Raw genomic sequence first — 19,866 nt, 5'->3', positions numbered from 1 at the left:
CACTGATTTAGAGATTTATTTCTTGGCATCCCTTTATTGTGACACTTAAGTCTGCTCATGATATACTGTAAAAGCATGTATCTCTGAGTTCTCAATTGCATCAAAAAGATGCTACAGCTGTGTCCTTTCATCACATCTAAAGAAGCGTCTCGCTATTAAACCACTTAAAGATGAGGTTGAAGGTCTACTGATGTTTTAACTTAAAGAACACGCTCATAAGTGTCCTTAACAAACATTTATTTGTTTAATGGTCGTTCTAGGTATCTGGGACAATGCAGTCACTATTTAAAAGAAAAGATGTACAACTATAAACATCACATTGATATACAAACTAGGATCCAAACTTAATGAGAAAAAAAAAAGTTTGATATATGCAGAAATGAAAGTGTTTTGGAATGTACATACAATAGTCAAGTTGTATTAAAGATAAATTGCTCAAATCTTGTGCAAGTAGATGATCATGCAGCTTATTGTTCCTTTTGATTTGACATCGGCAAAAACATTTTTCACATACAGAAACATTAGGGCTTTCAAGATTACATTAAAAAAAACCTGAGAACTTAATTGTATTGCATATTTTACTCTATAAAAAGTAGGACTTTCTGTACAGACTTGTCTGAACCAAACCATAGATCTTAACACCTTCTCATAAATGACTGTTTATGAAAAGGCACCGATTTGAATACTTAAAGCAGGATTTGTTCCTGCCTAGTTTGTTTTAAAAATGACTTGAGTACGATTAACATGACACAACTTGTACCTGTGTTTCTACACTAAATGGATGTAGCAGATCATTTCTTGAATGTACAGTTAATATACAAATCATACACATTTGAGATTCTACTTTAAACTGTTGACATCCATTGACCTCTTTGTTCCCTGTGCAACTGTATTGCACCTCAGGGAGAGGAATGTTAAAATAATCTTTAAATGTACAATATTCCCATCCAGTCAAACTGGCATCATACAGAAATAAAGTGCCATTTCCTTCATCCAGCAGAGGGCATTGTTGATTTACTATATCATAGGTTTCCCTCAACTGATTCTGAATTGAAGGCAACTTGACCATCTTTCTATACAGTTTCACTGATGTGGAGAGTTTCCCACAGCAGTAAACATCCTGAACTATTTAATCTAATAATTAATGTATTTCTAGGTTGGCTATGGCTCAACTATAGAGTGATGCAAATGGAAACACTTGAACTTGTGTTTCACTGAAACAGACATGCTCATATAGATATCAGAATATTTAGTACTGATATTTTATTTTTGTTAAAAGTAATGTAGGTTTTCCTCATGTATTACTTGTTTGAATGGATAGTTGGGGGGGGGGGGGGGGGGGGGGAAGGGAATTTGATTTGATCCACATTTGCAGTGAGAACTGAAAACTTTGTTGCTTCACATATGACCACTGAGGAATGATTTCACTCAGCAAGAAAACATCAAATGAAGGCATATTTTGGTCAAAAATATTATTTCAAGTCAAATGCTGACTGCCAATTTACACTGGTAGCACTTTGGTCAGAACTATTAAACAAACCCAGCACAAATGTTACAGTGGTTAGTCTTTTTAAAAAATGTGTATGCTTACAACATCTGCTCAGGGCTGTTAATCTACAATGAAGAATTTGTGGTATCTTATCACAGTTGCCTGAATCAGTCTCTGATCCAAAAGATATATGATTCAACTAACTAATCCTTCACATGGAGGGTCAAACTGTTTCAAAATAATAATGCTAGAATAGTAATAGTATGATTTGTTCTTTAATGTCCTCCCTCTGAATGAATATCACTAAGCTCCTGAATTGAGAGCAGACCTTGTCTCTCAGGGTCTTTAAGTCAATCTCTGCGGCTATGCAGTCCAATAGTGTCGAAGAAAGACAAAAGAAAGTCCCCTTCACTACATCAGTTACTCTTTCTGTCCACATGCTCAGATGCATTCATTCTGTGAACATGTTGCACAGATAACATGTTAATGCATCTCGGCACATCACATGCTAGTTTCACATGGTGGTGAGCGACCTCCCTCCCCTGAAGACTTCAGAATATCAGGGGAAAGGAGGTGGTTGTCCACCTTCTGTCCACTTTGAATGCCGTCTTCCACTCCAACGACACCAACCGTTGCAGAAGCACAGTTTTGTGCACTTTTAGGGGACGTGGGAGTAACAGCGGCTCTATCGACGTGGTTTCTCCCTCTTTGGCTTTCAGAAGACGACAGGCTGAACCCTGGAGAGCTTGTGGCTCCATCTGCTTCGAAGCCTTTCCCCGGGGACCTGGGACTCTGCCGAGGAGAACCCACCAGCAGTAATGGGTCAGATACCGGTAGCTTCGGTGTCAGTTTGGCCGCGTCATCCGCCACCACTAAGTGCAAGTTGGAAGCCCCTTCGTCTGCAGATTCGGTGAAGTTCACTTTGAGTCCCTTGACTTTGACTTGGTTTCCTTGTGGAGGGCTCCTCACGTTTTCACCGCTCGGATCGAAGCTTTGGTTCTCCTCGCCCTGTGACGTGGTGCAGCTGTCTGACTTGCACTGGACAAACTCGTAGAGGCCTTCTTTAATGATTGTGGCCTGCTTTGCTCTCTCAGGTGCTCGTTTCTCCAGGGAGGTGATCTGGCTTAGGTCGAGTGGCGGAGGAGCGCGTGGGTGTCTGGGCAGTAGCGCGCTTCTTTCGACCTCACTGATGTCTGTGGCACAGCTGGCGAAACTGTCCACGCTGGACACGCTTCGGATCTCAGTGATGGGTCTCTCTTTGATCCGTGGTTCACACTGCACAACCTTCATCTCCATCTCTTCTTCTTTAACAACAGTGCTCGCTTTTGAAGGAGAAGGTCCACTGCTGCTCATGGATGAGGCGGCCGTCATCTGGTTGTACATTTGCTCAAGGGATTTTGCGTTTAGCCTCTGAGGGCTTGAATTAGGTTTGAATAACCGATCTGGGGAAGCCAACTGTCCTACTTCTTGATATTTTGCGACACAGCCTTTGGAACTCAAGTCTGGGCTCTTCTGATAGTTCCAGCGACTGGGTGAAAGATGATTGTCTGAGCCCTTATCCTCATTCTTTTCGATCACAACGTCCAGTAGTTCCATATTGCGAGTGAAGGCATCTTTCAGGTTCATCGACACGATGCTCCCGTTTCTCTTGGCCCTCTCAAGTGCTTCTCTTCGTTTGATGGCCTTCTCTTGTCGCTTCTGTTCTTTGTAGAACTCAGAGAAGTTGTTCACAATAATAGGAATGGGCAGAGCAATTACTAACACACCAGCGATACAACAGAGGCCACCCACTATTTTGCCCAGGAGGGTTTGGGGATAGATATCCCCATAACCCACAGTTGTCATGGTAATTGTTGCCCACCAGAATGAAGCGGGAATACTGGTGAATTTCGTAGCATCTTCATCTTTTTCAGCAAAGAACACCAGACTGGAGAAGATCATGATGCCCATGGCTAAAAACAATATCAACAGCCCGAGTTCATTATAACTTCTTCTCAGAGTGAACCCAAGAGACTGAAGACCAGTCGAGTGTCTCGCGAGTTTCAGAATTCTCAGGATTCTCATGATCCGGAAGATCTGAACTACCCTGCGCACATTCTGGAACTGGAGGACACTCTTGTTGGATTCTGTGAGAAATATTGTGACATAATAAGGGAGGATAGCCAACAGATCAATGACATTCAGAGGCCCTTTGAAGAACTTCCACTTGTTTGGAGAAGATAAAAAGCGGAGAATGTACTCCATAGTGAACCAGGCGATGCAAATGGCTTCAACATGGGCCAGGTTTGGGTTGTCGTTGGACCCTCCGAATTCATCAATCACTTGTAATTCAGGCAGGGTGTTCAGTGACAGTGCAATGGTTGAGAGTATGATGAACAGAATTGATATTATGGCCAGAACCTGCAAAAAGAAAAAAGAAAAAAAGCGGTTTAGTGATGTGACATTAAAAGTATATAAATATATATATAGATATATATCGATATATATATAAAAGCTCTTGGATTTTAAGTTAATAAGTTAGGTCAATAATAAAATGTCAATAATAAATAGTTTAAAAAAAAGTTCATGTTTTTTCAGATGTTGGGTAATGGTCACATGACAGGTAAACAAATATTTTTTTAATATCTTTTAGAAAATGTAAAATTTCCAAGACTGTCCAAATAATTGGGACCACTTTGTGCTCACAAAGAATATATAAAACACAGCATATCAAAATTTACAATACTTAAGCTTACATTTGAAGAGTTGCAGATATTCAAAACATTAAGCTAAGGATGAGTGACATTTCTTGGAATTAATGCAAATGCTAATGGCACTGAGTGGGAACAGAAATGAAAGTGAAAAAGAGATTGTTCCCTCATCCTTATCAGGATAAAGTGATCTGCATCGCCTGTTCTCTCATTCTCCTACTGCACATCAGTTCACAAATGGCTTTGACAAGCACTTATTCATCAGCTGTTTTGTTAGAATATGGAGGTTGTCCAGTGAGGTTATCTAAATCATCTTGCAAAGTAATCAAATAATCCTGATCAGACTAAGTTACTTGTCTGGTGGCTATTATATTGCATTTCATTAGATCAATGTCCCTGTTTGCTGCATTACAGATGGAGAAAACCTCACATTCTTTAAAAAACATATCTATGACAATGTCAGTCTGTGAACATTGTCAGGAGACATTATTGCAGGTTTTCGTAATATTTTGAGTTTGCATTTCACTGTTTTTATTCATTTTGAAGAATACTGATTCTGTTTTGTGCAAGTGAGATGAGTAAATGCATGCTCACTTTTAGTCTAGAATTACAACAACATAAAGTTCACAGCGCACTCAACGCCTCTGCACCTCATGATGTCTCACAACAAGGGGAAAGGTGTCAGTCAATAAATAAGAAAACAAAGTAACTTGTTTGAAAAAGTAACTCAGAAATGTTGTTATAAATTTAAAAGTAATGCGTTACTTTAGTTACTTTGAAAAGTAATCTGATTACGTAACTCGCATTACTTATAATCCATTACCCCAACCCGATCTCATTAAATGCGTCTCTATAGCACGCATTGTGTTTATCGTGCAATTTATACGTGAACATTTGTTTTTACGTACATATGATATGCACTGTAAACCCCTTTGGTAGGATTAGGGTACGTGTGTATTATACGTTTGCGTAGGATCAGTGGTGTGGGGTACGTGGATATTACACGCAATAAAGTGCGTATCAAAACCCAACATTGTACTTGAGTTCCCAAATTAAAACTGAAAAATAGTCATTGATCATGAGATGTTTGTTAATTGAGCCAATTGAAAGTTTTTCCAAAAAGGCATTTACTTGAAGAGCTGTTTTTATTTTACAGATGTCTGTAGCCTCTTTACACTGTCTTCAGGCATTCATTTTTATATAGCTTGTAAAAGAAAAAAAATTGCTGCATCAATTTTAGGCCTCTTCAAACGCCTTAAATGATACAATATGGATTTTGTTATTATGATGGCATCAGCCTCAGGCTACTTACTTTTACTTACTATTTTGAGTTTAAACTAAGATTTTTTTGGGGAAAACTTTAGATTATTGCACTGACATTATGTCTGTATAAATTACAATCTCATCCACAAAGATATAACAAACTATGATGTACTACAAAAGACACTGAGCACTCCTTCACTGGAACTGCATTAAGAGGGGATTAATAATGATCCAGGGAGGAGAATAAAACAGCTGACCTTGACAGTGTCCTGTCATTGTGGATGGCGCACATACCGTTATGAAAGAGATGTCATAACACTCTTTTACACAATCAGCACATTTTATCAACTTTTTCACGATATTACACCAGAATTGTTTGACAAATATGAAGTCGTATTAAGTCATTAGAATTGTTCAAATCTCTTAAAATGATATGATCCACAGAGGAATGGATGATTTAGCTAATTTCACACGATCAGCACTATGACGCAATTTGCCAGCCCACTGTCCTTTACTAGAGTGCTTAATATTACAATGTTTAAGGAAGACTAAAGAGATTACAGGTTGATTCTTCCCTTGTGGGGGGGGAGGGGTGGGGGAAAGACTGAGTAACTGCTCCTAACCTTTCCATATCCTTACTATAGATAGAAACTCAATCCTATTACAATTATCCTGAAATGTCCTCTCACACAGACGACAATGTGAACACCTTTCGCAAGGTTCATACAGTTCTCAAACAAGAGTGAAAAATGTCACCATGTTCCGATTACAACAATACCATTACATTACAATGGATGCTCTTTAAGTATGAGTTTTTAGACAAGGTTAATTCAAAAGTCTTGTTGAGGGCTTGAATAATGCAGTGTGTGGAACTATTTCTACACTTGCTACACCAATGTCATTTGTATAACCGAGTGCTTAGTTGTCATTGATTACCCAAGTATTGAGTGTTGCTAGAGCGTGTTAAACAACTGGTGAGGCAGGCTAAACAAATGTCGGGGTCAACGGGTAGGCACAAATAAAAGCACATGCTTGCTGATAGAGGAGGTTGACATTGTGTAATGAAGTCGAAGTATAAGGATACTGAATAGCCCCCAGGGAGGCTGCAATTGCCATGGCTTGACGCAGGGATTGTCCCTGCCAGGTAGGGTTGAGTAGTGTCTGGCTGTGACCAAGAGACCCAAAGTCCAGTCAGAGGTTGGCGCACCCACGAAGATGAGAGTAAAAAAAGAGCTGATTTTAATCCCTAGGGAGAGGGTCACTGAGGTAACTCTACAGGACACGCTATATTCCATCCACTGAGATCCAATTCAGTTCACGTGATTTTTTAGTTCTTCTTTTTTTTACATTCCAAACTCATTCGGAAAATAAAAAACGAACACGACAATACTTCTAAATGCCACCCAATCAGAGAACGCACTTCGTCGCTAAGGAACAAACGTAAACAAAAGTTTTGTGACATCAGCAAGGTAGTGCCCTTTCTCTAAGACCGAGTTAAATTAGGGTTAGGTGACTTGAAGGATCTCTTGGTGCTTCCTGTGCTTCCCTATACGCATAAGCCCTGGCCTAATGCCAGAAATCTCCCTGTGTTGAGATCATTGCCCATGTAATCACGTTTATACAGATCCACAGATGAGGACAGTTAACTAATCCTCCTGCCTTTCTCCTTCAGTGCTTATCGCTCCTGTCTCTCTTGTGTTGAGAACAAATACATGTGTCAGCAGAGGCATTACACTGAGGCCTGTATGACGTACCGATATAAATGTTTTTTTTCCCAGAACCTCAAACTGATTAATGAGCTGACCACGGCAACACATTGGGCTGGGAATTCATGTCCTTCAAACTTAAAGGCACCATGCATAAAGTCAGAACATTGCTTGGATTTTAGTGCCGTTACACTATCCTGACACAGCTGATGATAGCAGGGGGATTGGGATGTTTTCAGATAATTTAAAAGTAGCTCTTTTTGACGGCTGTATGTAGGCTACATTGTAAAAATGTAAGTAATTTTAATAGAAAAAGAATGTAAAAAAAATATATATATATATATATATATATATATATATATACAATTATGATAGATTCATTTGAATATTTATTTGGTTAATTGTAAGTTACTTTAATATTTATGGGGGACTAAAATTATAACTTAAAAGACACGTTGTAGGCTACTGTAAAAAGTATAGGCCTACTTATGACATTAATGATACATTAATGATATCATACAATGATAAATTACATTGTATTGTCTTCTAAATTACAATTTTAGTCCCCCATAAACATTGAAGAAATTTACAATTAACCAAATAAATAATAAAATTAACCTATGTTATATATTTTTTTAACATTCGTTTTCTATTAAAATTACTTATGTAATTTTATGAAATACCTCTTGTTGTGGCACTAAGTTAAAAGAAAAAAATTAAGTATTGCCAAAATCTTTGTATTTTTAAATCTCGCCTTAAGACCCATCTTTTTAGGCAAGCTTTCATGTGAGTACTTTTATACTTGTATGTATCCAGGCTGTAATAATGAGTATTTGTTTAATGTTGATTGTTTTATAGTGTTTGTAAGGTGTCAGTGTCATGTATGGCGCCTATAAATAAAATGTATAATAATAATAATAGTTGGTAAATTGGCAGTTGAAACCAACATTATTGCAAAATATACCAAATGCATACTTGCCAAATAAATAAATATGTGGACATGAAATATTGATGTTATTATTTCACAGTCTTACCTGTAGCCTATTATTATTGAACTACGCTAAGAAAGAAAATCAATCCATTACTATGTACAAAATAACAAGAAGAAACCTGCAACAATATTATGGTAGCTAATGTTAATACTAAAGTAATTTTTTGACAATCGCAAACTGAGATGCAAGACGGTGTTGCATTTGCATGAAAGAAGAGAGCGTATGTGCGAGGGCATGACATGGACAACGGCTAATATAATGAAACATCTGACCACTAGATGGCGCTATTAAACAGATTCGAAAATTCCAGAAAAGTGTAAAAACGAAAATACATAAAATACACAAAATTAGTAATTTTACGTCATATTTAAACTTCCTTTTATGGAGCTGCACTGCAGCATCCCACCGTTGAATATATACAATTTCAAAAGACCGCTAAACCAGAACCCCAATGTAGCTACATGAGCAGAGTGTTTTTAAAACACTTTGTTTTTTAAGGTTTTTAAATCTTATGTAAACAGAGGGCAAAATGGGTCAAGTGAAATGTGTTGTAAGGCTGGTTTAGGTTTCTACTAGCGCTGCTTTGGTCCTTGAAACATCTGGCCCTTATGATGAGCTTGTACAAAAATATCTGGACGATTTTTCTCATTCAAATACACTGCCCACGGAATTATTGTCTCGGCACTGAACTGAGGATCTGAAAATAATCACAAATAATACATATGGGGGAAAACTGAAGGCAATCTGGCCGAACATGAGGATTTGCCTTTTAATCTGCCTGGTGAGGTGGATTTACCTGTAGGCCTATTGCAAAAAGTCTAAGGTTCACATGTGAGTCAAAGTCCAGGAAAACAGAAAAATTAAGAATTTTTCAACTGAAAATTTGGTAAAGCTGATTCATTTTTTCAGCACCAGCACCATGGACAGCTCCTTCACCGTACGAACCACTTATCCAGCAAACGCCCAGTGCTTCAGGAATTAGAGTGTTAAATCCATCTTCTTTCATCTGCAAACCTGGCTGGAATGCTCCAATGGCTCAGTAATGTGTTCTCTCACAAACAATTACAACAGACCAAGCTTTCAGCTCTTCTTTCACAAGCATCATGCACAAACAATATTGACATCTTGACAGACCCTTGTTCCTGTTTTCTATCTGCTGAACTAGTCGAGAAACACCTTTCTGATGTAAGTGAGCAAACTTATAAAAAAAACACCCTATTCTTTTATCAAACAAATTGAGGATTGAGAAGTGCATTTTGATACTGTCAATTAAACTGTTATGCGGTGTAAAACTCTAAATGAAGCGTCCTATACAGCTCCTCAGAAGACACTTCTCTTCCTGCTGAGACGAATTGAAGGTTAAATTATTTCTGGAGAACATTGTTTTTATTACAGCCATGAGAGGAAGAAGAAACTCTGTCTGGAAACCCAAGAATGTCTTGATCGATACTGAAGGGTTATTTATAAAGGAGTGTCATGGGATCTGTTTGATTGTGTTTTTTTATAGTACAGGTTAATTTGGAGCTCTCCCACATTTCGTCAAGCAGCTTTTGCTGAGTAAGAGACACACTATATGATATCCAGTTCGTCTATAATGCGCAGTGTTGTGTCCAACACGCATGAAAGCAGCTGAGCTGAGCTACAAGATGACTACTCTGTTTTTGACAGTGTCTTTTGCGTGCGCGGGGGTGGGAGGAAGCAGGGGGTCGTGATTATAGTGATTAGTCAATAATATGACCCTGATGATTGCTTGTGGTTTACAGGCTAGCCCTCGGCCTACCACTTACTCGCATGCAAAATCTTCAGCCTCACAAGTGGGGTAGGCAGGCAACCTCTACTTAAGCACAGTGTAAAGCCTGCTATTCAGTCTGTCTAACTGTCACTGTCTATTTTTAACACATCTGCCCTCATACCATGATCCACGAGAATTTGCCAGACATTCGTCCCCCAAAACGGAAATCACAACTGGGTTCAAGGTGAGGTAGAGCTTCAGAGGATAAAACTCTAAGTCTTATCCTTTCAAGACTGGCAGTACTCCTGCCCGTGGCAGGGTTTTAGCTCTTGTGGGTTGGGAAGGTGAAGCTAATAGCATGTATTTTGTTGTCAAAATATTGGAAATAGTCAAGTCACATTTATTTATATAGCGCTTTTTACAATACAGATTGTTTCAAAGCAGCTTTACAGCGTTAACAGGAAAATAATGCAAAAAAGTTTGTTTCCAGAAGAAAATAGTGTCACAGTCCTGCTTAAGTCAGTAGAGTGATGTTTCATTTTTGTTTTTTTAAAAGTTATTAATTTAGTTCATTTATATATATATATATAGCCGCTCTGGAGTAAACCGTGATGTCATCGTCCTGCTCAGTTCTCAAATAATAGTGTCGATGCAGGCAGATCAATAATATTGTTGAATATTAAATTAAATTTTAAATCGAATGTCCCCAACTAAGCAAGTCAAGCCAATGGCAACAAAGGTGGAAAAAAGCAACAGTGGCAAGGAACCAAAACTCTATCAGGTGACAGAATGGAGAAAAAAAAACCTTGGGAGAACTCAGGGTCAGTCGGAGGGGCAGTTCTCCTCTGGCCAATGAACGAACATATCATATGATTATGATTCAGGCATTACAGGTCAGAAATCAGAACAATCTGAATATTATCCAGTTCCCGGTTGAAGATCGGAGCACAAATATGGCCTAAGAATGAGCATCAATAATACAAGAGAATGGGATCTATTTTTACACACAAAAAAACTGTGCCTTTCTACTTTCAGTTCTATAAATGTATGTACAGTATATGTATACACTGACACAAGAGTCACATAACAATGAAAAGGAATCCAATTGCATTATCAGTGACCCAGTCCAGTCTCAGAAGAGAAAGAAGAAATCACCCATGCATGACATTTATCACTGTATTTTTTTTTATCAGATTAGAACATTTAGTATTTTAAATAAATCATGCAACGTGATTTACCATGGTATTTACTGCATTTGCGCCATTATTTAATGTGGGGAAAAAGCATGTCTTATCCCATTTTGCTTTTGAAATGGCTTTGTCTGTATTCTTTAATTTGCACATTGTCAGTTAGGTCACCCTCATAACTTTCCACTTTCCATTGCGGTCTCACGGTAATGAGTAAATCTGGCCTGTAGTCTTCATATTCCCATTGACTGTTATTAATGCATATTCTCTATATTGATCTACGACATGTCATGTGATGCATCATTTTAGTAAGGATTCTTTCACCGCTCAAAACTGAGTCTGACTGGCAGGTTCATTGTCCCCTTGTACACCTCTGAGTTTGGCTTTACATGTTGCCAAATACCACAAAGGGAGTTTTGTTTCACCACAGCAGATAAGAAAAAAAGTTGTCTAAAAAAGTTTTCCAAGCGCTTGTGTGTAGCACAAAGCTACACTTTTTGCCTTGTTCATAATTGTATCTGCATTTGAACATCCCTCGGTATGCAATGTCTTTTGTCTCAAAATGAATTGCTTTTTCGGAAGTTTAACCTCCAGGTTATGAAATATCCTGAATATGAAAATGTGACAAGGTCATACATGCTAAAAGAATACTAGACACACTACTGTTGGACTCAATTCTTATTGATTGTAGGTCACGCTACATTAATAATTGGCTTTAGCCCTCAATGAGGCTTCAATTACAGGATCAGATCTTGTATATAACTTCCACATCCACTAAGTGGGATTTTATCCATCAGAGTGGAATGAAAGGTGGAACTGTAGCTATTTTGTTTGTTCATTACTCAGATTAAAGATAAATCCCTTTAGGTTTCCCAGGCTTAACTACATAATTGTGTGACATTATGGGGGATGGAAACTCTGAGTCGGCAGAGAGGCTAAAGGACTTGTTCCACCGTTCAACGCCCACGTTGGGTCTATGTACGGTTTGCTCCCTCTGGGTCACAAGCTCAGCACTTCCTTTTTGAAAGCACTGGATTACATAACATGACAATTACTTTCAATGTCTATACCCATCTGAGGATACATCAACTTTGAATTTCATAGTTTTAACCTTAGTCTGAACCCTCCATGGATTTGATAACTGAACTGGAAAAACACTTTGCTATTTCTTTCTTGATTAGTTTTTTCTCTAAATCTGTGCAGTGATAAACATATAGACAGTAAGTTCTGAAAAAACTCACACTTTTAATGGTCTTTTTTAAGATGAAATGCACCATTGATTACAACAAATCAGTTGTAATTGTTTTCAACACCATTTACTCATGTTTGAAATATAATTCAATTGAGCTGAAAGTATAAATGCCACATTAAACAATCACCTGTCACCTTACAGCACATTATTCTCATAAACATAGCTCTGCTCAGTCCATTGTAAGATGAGATCAATTTACCAACCTCACTGTAAAAGTACATTGAGACATAACATCTTTTCTTAAGTGGACAAGGGGTGAATTGTTTTGAAATGATTAATGCAATCTCACTGTAGTTAAAAAAGCACTGGATGGAACCTTTACTCATCTTCACATTCACTTTGTCTGTTGACCTCCATGGCTCTTGGAGTGATGGCTGAGAGGGGAATTCACCAGGTATCTCCTTGCACCCAGAGTCCCAGCCAAAACCCAAACCTCTTTATTTAGTAACAGAACCTCCACTGACAAAGAGCTTTTCTTTCTTTTTCCTTTTCTCCCCCACCCCCCTTTCCCATCCCTGGGCTTTATGCAGAGGATTTCTGCTCTGTCCACAGAGCTGAGAGCATAGAGTATCATGTCATGATCAATTACAGTAAATACACATAAATTATTCACACCACCGACATTTCAGAGGAACAGTGATCTCATCAAAACAATCTGCAGTGAACACCTCTTTATAGATTATGTATCTGATTAGATGTCTCTCATTGTCAAGTATGAATCCTGCAGTTGTTTGACATTCATAAAAATGCAATAAAATGCAATAAAAACAAAAAAACAAAATATTCAATATTTTGTATTGCATTTGAAATAAATCTACAATATAAATTGCTGTGTGTGTGTGTGTGTGTGTGTGTGTGTGCGTGCGTGCGTGCGTGCGTGCGTGCGTGCGTGCGTGCGTGCGTGCGTGTGTGTGTGTGTGTGTGTGTGTGTGTGTGTGTGTGTGTGTGTGTGTGTGTGTGTGTGTGTGTGTGTGTGTGTGCGTGCGTGTGTGTGCGTGTGTGTGTGTGTCAAAATATCCCGTTCAAAAGAGATACTCTACATGATGATTCACTAATGATGTGGGCCACATGGAGAGGAACATACATTAATATTTCCAATTGTAAGGCACTTCAGTTTGTATGAATTTCATTTTGAATGAATTTCACTTCATTTAATTTTCATTTCATCACTTCATTAGCAGAAATGGAATGGTTTGACTATAAGAAGATATGTTAACAGCAAATTCAACCTCCTGAAATATTACACCTTCATGTATTGTTACACTGTATTTTATGTTTCTTTGCGTTTCTTACTGAAAGCTCAGGATGTTTATGCATGCAACACAAATCAAGGTGATGTGACTGAGCTCTTTAAATTAGCTCGGCCTGACCATACGATGACCTTTTGAGAGGACACACACAACGCAAGTCCTCTGAGATAAGAAGAGAAACAAGATGGTTAAACAGGAAGGAAAACCCCAGATACACCAGATACCTCACTCCTCCTCATTAAACTATGGATGTCACAAAGTTTTTGATCTAAGACAAGAAAATAGCTGGTTTTAATGGATAAATCATCTTCCCAGGCCATTCACAATGTTCGCCTTGGCATTCTGAAACAGCGGAAACAATGTAGAAAAGTGCTAATGCTCCTAATAACTTCCGCACGGTGGAAAACTGCCTTCACTAATTGATTAACTGCTAAACACGTGACCACATTACACACTGTAGCCATAAGCCAGACAGAATGCCAGCGGTCTATTTGTAGGAGCAGACTAGGTAAATCACCAAAGGAGATTAAGTGTCCATTGCCTCCCAGAGAGCAGTGCTGACCACTGAACTAGCTACTGTTAGCTTTAGCTTTACTACCTATTATCTTTTGTATATAAAAAAAACAATAAAATGTAGGCTAACAGCTTATTTATAACAGCTTATTTAGGCTCTGCAAAGCACGGTCCTGCTGAGAATTCCTGCTGCATTTCAACCCATAAAGCAAAAATATATATTTTCAGATGTTAAATATATATATTTTTTTAAAGAACAGGAATGTACTGAAACTGACATTGCAACAAAGTAACGTATTATTGGCGATATTCTGCCTGCAATATGCTATCAACATGCATTGGGGAAATACCTCCTCAGTAACACACCAGTCATTATTACCTGCTCAAAATCCAGTGTCCAATAACAAAACCCACTGAAGCCACAGAAGTGAAGGTCGAGGTCAAGGTTAGGAACCACTTGCCATTAATCTTATAGCTCACATGCAATTAATTATGACTGGACCCCTGTAATGTAAACGGGTTCACTCTGTTTTCCCCAAAACCCAGATCCAAGAATGCAGAAACTCGGAGTTGCATTTATTATCAGACAGTAAAGTGGGGTTTATTGAAGGGAACTGCTTTGTAATTTAATATACTGCTATACATTGTGAGCACAAGTCTGCCATAGCATCTAAATGGGGTTGTTGCAATCCTGAGAGTTGTTTCCCATCTTCCAGTGATCACAGTAGTGATATGATAAGCTGAACTAAGCTGAAGGTGATTTCGGTCAATACAAAGCTGCTTTTTGCCTGTCAGAGCAGACATTATAGCCGATTGGTGTAGGCTGAATAGATGCTGACTCACTCAAACGATTGACTGGCTACAAATCATAGAGGCAGTGACTCAACCTTCATCTTCCTCTCTAAGAGCAGACCGTGCAACTCCAGCCCAGTCCCGATCCCGCATATAATGCTAAAGTAAATCTGTCAAACACAATGAATCAGAGCGAGATGATAGCTTTTCCTTTCTGGTCAGGTAACAGTTGTTGACAATATGCTCAAGCGAACACATGGATGCAGTTTAAATTGAAACTTAGAGTTTACTGAGCTGGCTAGTGGGAATGTTTATAAGGATTACCATTTGTCCTTTCTCTCCTCACTTGTCCCCCCCAATTTTTTCCCTTTGTTTCTTTCCACTGTGTTTTTAGACCTATTGCATCAGCCTTCACTTTCAGTTACACTGAGTTCAGTAACAGTTCTGAACCAAATGTTTAACATTAAATGTTTAAAATACAGATCTAACATCTAGTTTTGTGTGGCATAAAAAAACACAAAAGGTAGTTAAAATAAAATCTAAAATGAATTTACGATGAATTTAATGAGAATGTTAGTTGTCATGATTGCAATGCTAACGTCTTTACTATTAAGATGATAGCTATTACGGTGCAAAATGCCCTTTTTCATTTATTTAAAATGCTTTTTTTATTCACTCCTTGGAAAGACACTTTTCTTAAGAGCCAAAGGGTAAGAAAAAAAAATCCTGTACATTAAAGCATTTCACTAATGGCTCATCTGACTGCTTTCCCTGTCTGTATTCTGGGAAGTAGATGATCTGTGTATTGGGACTGGGCAGTGAGTGGAGACAAAGCATCTGAACAGCTGTGAAAAAGCCTTTCAATACTCTCAGCAACCTTCTACGGGGACAATCTACTAATGCGTGAGAAAATATAATTAGTCAAAATGTACTTGAAATTATATTTAAAGCCCCATTTTTTTTTATTTAACGGCCTTGTTGTTTTAATGATTGATTCGTAATCATTCTTATTTAAGATGTGTGCATATTACTCATCCATGCAGCATCTCCCCACATCAGCAACAGCAACAATCTCGGATGGAAAATGCTGCCAAAAAGTTTCACATACTGACATGCCGTTCCATAAATCTTCCCTCTAGCAAGCTATATACCACAAAAATATGCCTCTACTTTTGTGGCATAAAAGCCTGGGCTAATATGTCAATCATGACAGCTGGGAAATGCATATGGGATGTGTGTATTTATAAATTCATCTTTGGGTTTCATATTTCATCATATCACTGCTAGCATCAGTCTCAGAGTTTTGCAGCCCAAACTTTACCCTTGAATTTGCCCCCAAGTCATTGTAAGGCAAATTAATAATTCATTTCAAATTGAATATTTGGATTATTATTCTTCAGTGTTTTTTTTAAGTGCTAGTTTGTTGATGCTCAAAAAGAACGTCCTAAGTGGAAATGTCAGAATGTGATCAATTTATGTGGCTGTACTCTGATATTTGGTACTGTGCGTGTGTGGTCCGTGTGCTTGCCCTACCTTGGCCGCCAAAGAAGAGCTCGGTTTCTCCAGCAAATCCCAGAGCTTCTGCCTTTTGTCTGGACAGCAGCCCGTTTCCACCTGATCTCCATCCTTCTCCCTGAGAGTTTCAGCCTCTCTTCTTAGCTCTTCATTCATCTGCTCCTTCTTCTGATGGTACCGTGCCTGGCAGCACGACTCCAGATAGATCTCATCGATGCCCCAATAGTCAAGCTCCTGGCCAAAAGACAGAGCGCACATCTCTTCCATCATGTGTAGCTTGCCAGTCCGGTAAAAGTTTAAAATGGAGGAAAAGGCACCGGGGTGCCTGTCGAAGAAATACTCATTGTCATTTAGACTGTAGTCATCGCAGATCTCCATTAAGGTTTCATGGGTGTTGCAGTCTCTGAGTTTCCCCAGACGCGTTCGCGGCAGTCGGTCCAGGGTTCTCCATAGCACCTCATGGACCAGCCCACCCACATTGATCCGGACTCTTCTGGATCTGGCTTTCGTCCGGATAATGTCGATGGGTTCTGGCGGGAGTGAGCCTTGTGGCCGTGAGACCCTCTGAGCCCCAAAGTTTGCCCTTTCAGCCATGACTGCTGCTACTCAAATGTTATGCTAATTCGGATGTCAATTAGGAGTACTATGATGAATCCACCTCAGACAAGGCCCTCCATGGTTGCACCTGAAAATAAAAGACATTTCAGGAAGACTCATCATGGAACAGAAGAATTACTCAAATTACTGAATATTTTTTTTAATAATTCACAGGAATATGAATAGGCAAAGTAAAAGTGGACAATATATAAATAAAATATATTATAAATAATATGATATAAAAAAAAAAAATATATATATATATAATCATTCATAGATGAATAATACATAAGACCATTAAAAATATAATTTTATGGAATTTCAGTGCTCAGAACTCCAACACTATTATGACCTTATTTTATGCTCCAAAAAAAATAATGAACCAATAAACTTTGCCGGCTAAAACCATTCTCCAAAAGCACACAGTTTTTAGAAAGGAGATGATTATAAAAGGAGGAATCTTAACAAGGGCCCTGCACTTCATTAGTTTGCAATGGGGTCAACATATGTATATAACTGTATATATATATTTTTTTTTTTTTGTCTAGATTTTTTAAAGTAATAAAAAATTTTATTCATACAGAATATGACTTAAATACTGCTCTGATATGACTTCTGAATAAAAAGTTTGACAATAATTGTGGGGCTTAAAGAGAGAAAAAAACGTTTAGGTGCTGTGAATAAAGAGTGTGTATGAAGTACTAAAACAACAATTAAATGTTTGAAAGTTTTATCCACTAAATCAAAGTTTTTGGAGCATTACCAACATGTAGGAGGCCATCTTGTTGTCATGTGACAAGAAAACCTGTGCGTGTCAAGGTCATTAAGATTTTTGTTTGTTTGTTTATTGCATATTCTGGCATTTTTATGTATAGGCATGTTTTGGAGTAGCCTAACATTAAGAAAACTTGATATTCAAAAAATGTGCAATAATAATATTTGTTAAAAATCATTATCTTAAAAACATGCTTAAAAATTATTTTGATGCAACCTAACATGATTATTACACATTTTGACATTCCCAGAGATACGAAATAATTTCCCTCCTAAATATATAGGCTAAACGTTCGAAAAATTGTTCCAACCAAAATGGACACAAATAATTAGCTACTTTTCTAAGAACTTAGAACACAATTTGTGTGTGTGTGTTGTTGTTGTTTTAAATCATCTCGAACATGCAAATTCAACATAATGACAATTGCCATGTTCTCCTATAGCATTTGGATGTCAAGTAAGCTATACTTTTGGCTCTGAGGACAGACGCTAATGCGATTGAGTATTTAAGAATGTCTTGATGATAAATCCCGGTAGGACTATTTAGCGGGCTTCTATTTCCTGCCCCTAAAAGACGTCGAAACAGCCGGCTATTTAAAACTCCCTTCCAGAGTGCAAACTATATAGGCCAGCATTTCATAATGCTGCAGCTCTGGGATGCATCAAAAACTATAATGTCCCGTTGTGTTATTTGCATTGCGTTAACACCCTCCCACATAATATCCGCAGCTTTACGCTTTATCCCCACAAGGTTAAGTTGGTGTGTGCCCTAATATTACCGATATCACTCTGTAAACTCCGGAAAAATCAACTCAACGGTGCACAAGATCCACGGTCAGGAGAGAAACAAAAATACTATCGCGAGACACAGTTAAAAATAAAGATAATTCTCTTAAATTAAATAGGCATACTTATACAGTATAGCCTAATAGCCAACATGCTTTTACATGCATTTCCCCCTTATCAACTTTGCATTTCAAGCTGTAAAGTACAATCATTACAGACTAATCCTTAATCAGGGAGGTCGAGTCTGTACTTTCCAGTGCACCTGTTTCAGGACAGCTGACAAACACTCGTTCACACAATTCCTTCGGTTCTTATCAAGAACCACTTGTGCTGTATAAAAAGCTCTTGAGTTGAGACTAAGTTCATGTAAAACCAATTGCATCAAGTTGCAAAGCCCTTTCCCGTTGCTGTCAGGGACCTTTATTTGCGAGAGTGAACACTAATAGCTGGGATACGCTGAGAGCAGCAGAACTGTAGTGTTCTGGCATCCCTGTCCGCGGAGTTTATGTGCCCAATGAAAACAGTGCTATACGCACAACGTAGCCTATCCAAACGACCTCCGGTTCTTTTAAAGCGGATAAAAGCAACGAAATCTTACCTTCCCGCTGTTCACCTATTCTTCCTTTAACTCTACAACCAAAACGAGTCAATTAGCCTCTTAATTCCCCCTCCATCTGCTCAAGGGATAGAGGTATCAGTGGTACCCCTGCTGAAAGGGCAGTCGTTCCTCTTCATTCTGTGTGGACTCAATCTCACAAGTAACTCGTGCAAATTAAGCAGAAAGACAAAGGTGGGGCAGGGAAACCCCGAAACTGTTGATTATTCTCGCCACGAAGCCATGCCCTATGTTTAAAGTGAAAAGCAGCGCGTATAAGGACTGTCACACTTAGCGCTCAGTGGAGCTTCGACTGAGCAGGAGCGCGCGCTGCATCACAGCCCGGAGGTGAAGCCTAATTGGATTGAGCTGTACATCACCAAGGATAGCAGCAGCATCAGATCCCTCCGTCCCATACAGGAGTCAGTGTCACTGATCTCTAGCTCTCTGTCATAGCAAGTTCAAACGAGGTGGGGACATGACACAATGGAACACGATGATCCACATTTGGGAAAGGCGGAATATATAGCATGACAAGGAACTTGATTTAGTTTACGTGATGTATAAGATGATATTCAAGATTCTCTTATAGAACTTAATCAGGGATCACACAACTGAAAAGATTAAAAGATTTAGATCGTGAGAGACTTATTGTCTTAGATATAACATACATTCTTTGTGTATTGTATAGGCTATATAGTCTTAGCTTGAAGTCCCAAAGAGATTATAGATA

General features: G+C 38.5%; 1 protein-coding gene across 1 annotated transcript; it reads right to left on the bottom strand.

Annotated features, from left to right (window-relative positions):
* Position 1: 1 nt before the first annotated feature.
* Positions 2–19,631, bottom strand: kcnb2a (potassium voltage-gated channel subfamily B member 2a). Its single transcript, XM_079614495.1, has 3 exons — positions 19,137–19,631; positions 16,400–17,066; positions 2–3,889 (listed from the first exon to the last, which is right to left on the bottom strand). Exons 2-3 carry the CDS (start codon positions 16,973–16,975, stop codon positions 1,991–1,993), a joined length of 2,475 nt encoding a protein of 824 aa, XP_079470621.1. The 5' UTR covers positions 16,976–17,066; positions 19,137–19,631; the 3' UTR covers positions 2–1,990.
* Positions 19,632–19,866: the final 235 nt, after the last annotated feature.

This window comes from Phoxinus phoxinus (assembly GCF_949152265.1).
Source record: "Phoxinus phoxinus genome assembly, chromosome: 5".
In the NCBI taxonomy this organism is placed as follows: Eukaryota; Metazoa; Chordata; class Actinopteri; order Cypriniformes; family Leuciscidae; genus Phoxinus; species Phoxinus phoxinus.
This window is presented reverse-complemented; position numbering and strand designations above follow the sequence as displayed.